Below are 8,136 nucleotides of genomic sequence, written 5' to 3' on the forward strand. Positions count from 1 at the left end.
TTGCAGTTTGCCCGTGACCCGTTTTCCATCAAGCCTGATGCAGACTGCTGTGCAAAAGTAAAAGAGGTCATATCTTGCATTGATGAGAGCCTCTTTCAGATGGAGCTGGTTGATGTGCAGTCTTCCTTTGCTTTAAAACAGCTCCTGCAGTCTGAAGGTGTAGTGGACTTTTGGTCTAACCATGTTAGCCAGTATCAGTACCCCACAATGAGGAAGGTGGCCTTGCTTATACTGACAATGTTTGGATCTACCTATACTTGTGAGTCTAGCTTTTCTCATATGAATGCCATCAAAACAAGGGCACGTTGCTCCATGACCAATGAAAAGTTGCATGAGTGTCTCAGGATTGCTCTTACCACTTATGAGCCAAACTATGCTGAAATAGCTAAATCAAGGCAGTGTAATTTATCTCACTGACTCAAACAGGCTAAACATGACAGAAGTCTGATGCATGGTATGTATACAGATCTGTTTTTATGGTCATTCATTTTATGGTCATTCAAATAGCCTACTTACTGTTTCGAAAATTGTAAAACATTTTCCAAGATATGAATGTTATTGTGAGTCTGATGGCTATTGTTTCACTATGTTCTATTTGCATTTAGTATTCGATTTTATGGACTTGTGTTGTCTTCAATGTACCTTATGTATGCTTGGAAGTGTTGAGGATATTATACACAGGGCTACTTACTGTTAATGTGATGAATACTGTTTTATTATATTCATCTTGTTTTGTACATTAGTGGAAATGGAACTGTTAGGGGAAAAAACCTCATGTCTCCTTAGTTTTAAAGATGCAACATTTTGCACTTTTGTGTCAAGCCTTGTAACCCGAAGCTTTCCTACTTTTTTATGGACTGGTTGCTTTCTGTAATGATTTATGTTGATACAATTAAAGTAAAAAAAAGGGATGCACTTGACTAGTTCATTTAATGTATTAGTATCTATTAACACTATGTAAGCAAGAGTTATTTGTAGTGATTCCTTGACAAAGTATTGTGTGGCCCACAAACCCCTTGTGATTTTCCTATTTGGCCCACTTGCTAATGAAGTTGAATAGCCCTGTTCTACACACACCACCAATCATTCATTCAGGAGATGGTGGCAGTGGCGGAGCCAGGACATTTTCAGTGGGGTGGCCCGGATGGAACCAGTGATCATTTTGTCACTATTATATAAACATAAAAATACATCTCACTAGAAAATAAGGGGTTATTTAAGGCACCTACAACACACCTCTACATTATTTAGGATTAGATCAAATAATATTCAGTAAATCTAACTATTTTTTTTCTTATTCCCACAGGCATAGTAACAACGAAGCTTACATTATACAAATGTAATGCAATACACATACTGTTTAACTTACGGTGATCAGCAGAACTATGAGCTCATTCTCTCAGGAATACAGACACACACACATTTTAAATAAGAGTTTTTAAATTAAATTATTGGTTTAGAATAAACATCTTAAAGTAAATAACAATAAACAATAGCCCTTAACCCTGTAAGGCCCCCGTTTGTAATTTTACAACATTACTTCAAGCTGTCCTAAAAAAGTCAGTAAATGTTTTTTTTTTTTTTAAATACTACATTTACATAGTCAAACGGTCCTTTTTTCAGCCTCACAATGCTATTGGGTAGTAAATGTGTTTAAAGGTCTTGCCCTCTGGCCATACACTCACACAACCAGGGGCGCCACCATGAAAATATATCACATTGTGCCCCACCACCAGGCCCAGGCCACGCAAACCAAGCACAATTGCTGTAACCACTCCTCCAATACCCAACCCACTAATTTAGGCTTGAAATAACCTGTGCAGACTTACATCTATCTTGTAGTCCAATACTAACCGCACAATATTTACTAACAGTGAGCTTTGAAAATATAACACTGTGCAGACGTGCAACATTCTGCTGCAGTAGAATTCACTATTTGATATAAGACTAACATTTCTGACAATAGATCTCAATAGTCATCTTTTATGGTGTAAATGTCTTTTTAATAATAACATTTTTTAATGGAACATTCTCACCATGAATGCATAAATCCAAATAAATATAACTTAAATATGTGGAAAAATACTGTGTTTGAAATGTATAATTGAAATTAGTTGTTAGCTTTTTGTTTTATATATATTTTGTATTCCAGTCTCCCTTCAGATATGTTAAGTGGCATTCAACACAATGCTGCTCACCTCCTTCAGTTGGGAGAAAAGCTGGTTCAGGTTCAGCATTATGGGGGGACAGGGCTGCTTAGCTTAAAGATGGATATGTTGGTCCTGGCACCAGGGGGAGGGACAACTGATTTAGTATGAATAGCTGCTAAAAATGTACCTGCATTTATTAAATGTCAGCTAAAAGATGAGTGAAATTATAAACCTGTATAGATATTAGCAGTACTTAATGTCAGTAGAATTTTCTTTAAACTAAAAAACATCTATATTGATTCTGACTTTTCTACATCCAACTCACAGGTTTATCATTACTTTGAGAAAAAGGTTATTAATTTAACCCTTTTAGAAGGGAAGATATGGACATTTGTTCTGGGAATGTCATTTGCGAGCCTGAGACCTGAAAAACAGGCTCAGGGCTTAACAGGTTAACATTAATAGGACGTTATATTGATAATGTAATCACTAAACTTACAATTCATTTAACCTATTTTCTTCCAAAAAGTTAATTATCCAAAGCCTTTTTACACTCCCTTCTATTTACTTGTAATGGTTTGGTCCTGCGTCCAAACGCGGTGCAGCACCGCCAGCACTTTCTAGCAGAGAGTGAGAGCATGTTAGGAGCAGGGACGCTAGTACTTACATGTGTACAACGTCTCAACGACTCACAAAGTCAGGCTTTCAAAAGAGAAAAGAAAGGAGAGAAAGAAAAGAGAGAGTGACTAAAGGGTGACAATATGTCACCCAGTTTTTCAAAGAAAAGGTGGGTGTGGTCTATGAGTGGTGGAAATGTGTCTGTTAGCTACGCGTAGTACATTGTAAATAATAATTGTTATGTTTTTTTTTTAGTAAGCTGACATTAAGTACTGCTAATATCTATACAGGTTTATAATTTCACTCCTCTTTTAGCTGACATTTAGTAAATGCAGGTAGATTTTTAGCAGCTATTCCTACTAAATCAGTTGTCCCTCCCCCTGGTGCCAGGACCAACAGATCCATCTCTAGACTTAGCAGCCCTGTCCCCCCATAAGTGTTATATTTTCACAGCTCAGTGTCAGTAAATATTGTGCAGTTAGTATTGGACTACAAGATAGATGCAAGGTAGAGTTATTTAAAGCATAAATGAGTCGGTTGGGTTCTAGAGGTGTGTTTACAGCAATTGTGCTTGGTTGGCGTGGCCTCGGCCTGGTGGTGGGGCCCAATGTGATATACAGGACTGTCTCAGAAAATTAGAATATTGTGATAAAGTTCTTTATTTTCTGTAATGCAATTAAAAAAACAAAAATGTCATACATTCTGGATTCATTACAAATCAACTGAAATATTGCAAGCCTTTTATTATTTTAATATTGCTGATTATGGCATACAGCTTAAGAAAACTCAAATATCCTATCTCTAAATATTAGAATATCATGAAAAAGTATACTAGTAGGGTGTTCAACGAATCACTTGAATCGTCTAATTAACTCGAAACACCTGCAAGGGTTTCCTGAGCCTTGAAAAACACTCAGCTTGGTTCAGTAAACTAAATCACAAGTATGGGGAAGACTGCTGATCTGACTGCTGTCCAGAGGACCGTCATTGACACCCTCCATCAGGAGGGTAAGACACAAAAAGAAATTTCTCAAAGAGCAAGCTGTTCACAGAGTGCAGTTTCAAAGCACATCCACAAAAAGTCTGTTGGAAGGGGGAAATGTGGCAGGAAACGCTGCACAACCAAGAGAGATGACCGCAGCCTTAACAGCATTGTGAAGAAGAGTCGCTTCCAGAATTTGGGGGAGCTTCAAAGACAGTGGACTGAAGCTGGAGTCCAGGTATCAAAAGTCACTGTTCACAGACGTGTCCGGGAAATGGGCTACAATAGCCGTATTCCCATGGTCAAGCCACTTCTGAACTCAAGACAACGGAAGAGGCGTCTGACTTGGGCTAAGGAAAAGAAGCACTGGACAGTTGCACAGTGGTCCAAAGTCCTCTTTTCAGACGAAAGCAAGTTTTGTATTTCATTTGGAAGTCAAGGCGCCAGAGTCTGGAGAAAGGCTGGAGAGGAGCATAATCCAAGTTGCTTGAAATCCAGTGTGAAGTTCCTACAGTCAGCGATGGTTTGGGGAGCCATGTCAGCTGCTGGTGTTGGTCCACTGTGTTTCATCAAGCCCAGAGTAAATGCAACTGTGTACCAAGAGATTTTAGAGCACTACATGCTTCCGTCTGCTGAAAAGCTCTATGGAGATGAGGAATTCATTTTCCAGCATGATCTGGCACCTGCCCACAGTGCCAAAACCACCAGTAACTGGTGTACTGACCATGGCATTACTGTCCTCGATTGGCCTGCAAATTCCCCTGACCTGAACCCCATAGAGAATATGTGGGGTATTGTGAAGAAGAAGCTGAAAGACACCAGACCCAACAATGCTAATGAGCTAAAGGCCGCTATTGAAGCATCCTGGGCATCCATAACACCTCAGCAATGCCACAGGCTGATTGCCTCCATGCCACGCCGCATTGATGCAGTAATCCGTGCAAAAGGATTCCCAACCAAGTACTGAGTGCATTAATGGACATTTTCAAATGTTTGGTTGTGTTTTGCTGTTATAAATCTTTTTTTTTTACTTGGTCTGAGGAACTATTCTAATTTTTTGAGATAGGATTTTTGAGTTTTCTTAAGCTGTCTGCCATAATCAGCAATATTAAAATAATAAAAGGCTTGCAATATTTCAGTTGATTTGTAATGAATCCAGAATGTATGACATTTTTGTTTTTTTAATTGCATTACAGAAAATAAAGAACTTTATCACAATATTCTAATTTTCTGAGACAGTCCTGTATAGTCGCTTTGGATAAAAGCGTCAGCTAAATGCAATGTAATATATTTTCATAGGGCCCAAAATCCCTGGCGGCGCCCCAGATGCCAGCTACAATGAATGACAGAACGTAGCAGACTACCCGTATATGATTGCAATTGTTTTGCAAGTCAGAGTCAAGTTTCAAGTCTTTGCGCTCAAGTCTGAGTCAAGTCTCAAGTCTTTGCGCTCAAGTCTGAGTCAAGTCTCAAGTCTTTGCGCTCAAGTCCAAGTCAAGTCTCAAGTCAGGATGGGCAAGTTCAAGTCAAGTCCAAGTCCTAAACTTTGACAAAACAAGTCTTAAACAAGTCCTTATGTGCTTTTCAACAAATGTAATGACATCGATCAACAAAATATTACTTAATAATCAAACTGCTCTTTATTAGTCACATTAATAATTTAATAATCAATTTTCTCTCTGCTGGTAAAGTAACGTGTTCTTTTCTAGTTTAAGAGGGATCAGTAAGGTAAGGCTACTGTGACGGTTTGATTCAGAAGGAGTTTAATGTATAAGATCCCTGATGTTGAGGTAACCAGAATGTTTATTTCCACTGTGTACAACATTTTATAAGTAGGGATGGGTACCGAGCCAGGGTATTAAACGGGGCCCGGGACTGAATTACTAAAGACTGTGGTACCGTTAAGCTCCGACGTTATCGGTCTTTTTAACGGTACTGGAGACATGTAAAAAATATATGTTGTATGTATTATTGCTACACAAACATTATATTGCAGTTTTAGTGTTGCCAACTCCATTTCTAATACGCAAAAAGACTGCAACATGCGTCTATGATTAGAAACTAGGGCCACCAGGGTGGTTGGAAGGGGTCTGGAGGACGGGTTTTGGGATGACAGCCCAGGAGCACAGCGGAGGACCCAGAAGGGATCTCGGGCGGACGGCTCGAGGGAAAGGCAGAGACCAAGGTGGGGGACTCGGGCTGACGGCCCGGGGGCAAGGCAGAGTCCAAGGTGGGGGTCTCGGGCGGACGGCCCGGGGGCAAGGCAGAGTCCATGGTGGGGGTCTCGGGCGGACGGCCCCTGGGGCAAGGCAGAGACCATGGAGGGGCGAAGGCCCCAGCGGGCAAACTCAGGGGGCCGAGCATGAGGGAGAAGGCAGCGGCAGGAAGAGTCAGAGGGCCTGGCCCGAGGGTGAGGACCGCGGCCGGGAAAGTCAGGGGGCCGGGCTCGAGGGCGAAGACCGCGGCTCTCAGTGGGCCGGGCTCGAGGGTGAAGACCATACAGCTCCGGAGGCAGGGCAGGAAGGCGATGACGGGACAGCTCCGGAGGCCGTGCAGGACCCGGTGTCGGCCGGACAGGAACCGGAGCAAGTGGGACAGGCTTCGGCAGGATCCCCCACGGAAGAGGACCAGGAGTTGGCAGGACCCCCGGCGAGACAGGTGACGGCGGGACCTCCAACGGAACAAGACATGGGATTGGCAGGACTCTCAGCGGGTCCTCCAACGGAACAGGACATATGGTTGGCAGGACCCCCTGCAGAAGAGTAGTCGGCGGGACCCCCAATGGGACAGGACATGGAGCTGGCAGGAACCCCAGCGGAACCTCCAACGGCACAGGACATAGGGTTGTCAGGACCCCCTGCAGAAGAGTCGTCGGCGGGACCCCCAACGGGGCCGGACACAGGATTGGCAGGACCCCCGGCAGGAGAATAGTCGGCGGGACTTCCAACGGCACAGGACATAGGGTTGGCAGGACCCCCGGCAGAAGAGTAGTCGGCGGGACCCCCAACGGCACAGGGCATAGGGTTGGCAGGACCTCCGGCAGAAGAGTAGTCGGCGGGACCCCCAACGGGACACGACATAGGGTTGGCAGGACCCCCAGCGGAACCTCCAACGCACCAGGACATTGGGTAGGGACTTGATAGGGAACTCGAGAGGAGACTCGAGAGGGGACTTGAGAAGGAACTCGAGAGGAGACCCGAGAGGTGACTTCAGAGGTGACTTGAGTGGGGACTTGAGGGGGAAACTGAGAGGTGGCTTGAGAGGGAAGTCGAGAGGAGACTTGAGAGGGGACTTGAGAGGGAACTTGAGAGGTGACTTGAGAGGGAACTCGAGAGGTGACTTGAGAGGGAACTCGAGAGGTGACTTGAGAGGGAACTCGATAGGGAACTCGAGAAGTGTCTTGAAAGGGAACTCGAGAGGGGACTCGAGAAGGAACTTGAGAGTTGACTTGTAAGGAGACTTGAGAGGGAACTTGAGAGGATACTTGAGAGGGAACTCGAGAGGAGACTTGAGAAGGGACTTGAGAAGGGACTTGAGAGGGAACTCGAGCAGGGACTTGACTGGAGACTTGAGAGGGATCTGGAGAGGTGATTTGAGACGGTCGGTACGCTGACAGGACTCGGGGAGCTGGCGTCGGCTGGAGGGCCAACAGGAGACGAGGTGCTGGAGTCGTCCGGTACGCCGACAGGACACGGGGAGCTGGCATTGGCTGGAGAGCCAGCAGGAGAGGAGGTACTGGAGTCGGCCGTTATGCCGACAGGACTCGGGGAGCTGGCGTAGGCTGGAGAGCCAAGGGCCAAGAGCCAACGAGGTGCCGGGGTCGGGACCATGGCTGCTGGGGCCTGTACTGGAGCCCAAAGCATGGCTTCTGGGGCTCGGGCTGCTAGCCTGGACCTGTGACTCCTTCTCTTAGGAGCCTTTTGGAGGCTCCATGGACCTCCAAAAGCCAGACGAGTACCCGAGTACGGCTCCTTGACAGAAGCAGGAAATGGGGAAGAAGCAGGGGTTGACTCCAGATTGAACACACCGAGACGTATGGCGTCAGGTTGGGAATTGGGAGGCAGGGGGCTAGCAGGCCGGGAATCACATGTTGAAAGGAAGTCCATAATCCAGTCAGGTAAGAACTCTACAAAACATGGTTTCTCTGCCGCCAACCGGTGCGCCTCTACCAGAGCGACCCTCTTCTGCCGAACACTGGACGCTCCCTTCCACCAATCAACGCAGTAAGCCAGATAAAAGGTAAAATGCTGTAATTCTACCTCAAATGGATCATCTGCTGGGTCCATTTGTGGTCGGTTCATTCTGTTACGGTTGAGTGAAGCAGGCAGGACCCAAATGCAGAATAAACTGAAAAAATACCTTTATTTCAAGGTCTAGAGACACAAA

The 8,136-nt window shown here is 44.8% G+C and overlaps 1 protein-coding gene across 1 annotated transcript; it reads right to left on the minus strand.

Moving 5' to 3' along the window:
- Nucleotides 1-5,472: 5,472 nt before the first annotated feature.
- Nucleotides 5,473-8,136, minus strand: LOC307045155 (uncharacterized protein). The gene is made up of 2 exons (XM_079690688.1): nucleotides 6,845-8,136; nucleotides 5,473-6,784 (listed from the first exon to the last, which is right to left on the minus strand). The coding sequence occupies exons 1-2, from the start codon at nucleotides 7,454-7,456 to the stop codon at nucleotides 5,609-5,611; spliced, it is 1,788 nt and encodes a 595-aa protein (XP_079546814.1). The 5' UTR covers nucleotides 7,457-8,136; the 3' UTR covers nucleotides 5,473-5,608.

The sequence above is a fragment of the Notothenia rossii genome, assembly GCF_949606895.1.
Source record: "Notothenia rossii genome assembly, chromosome: 6".
Lineage (NCBI taxonomy): Eukaryota > Metazoa > Chordata > Actinopteri > Perciformes > Nototheniidae > Notothenia > Notothenia rossii.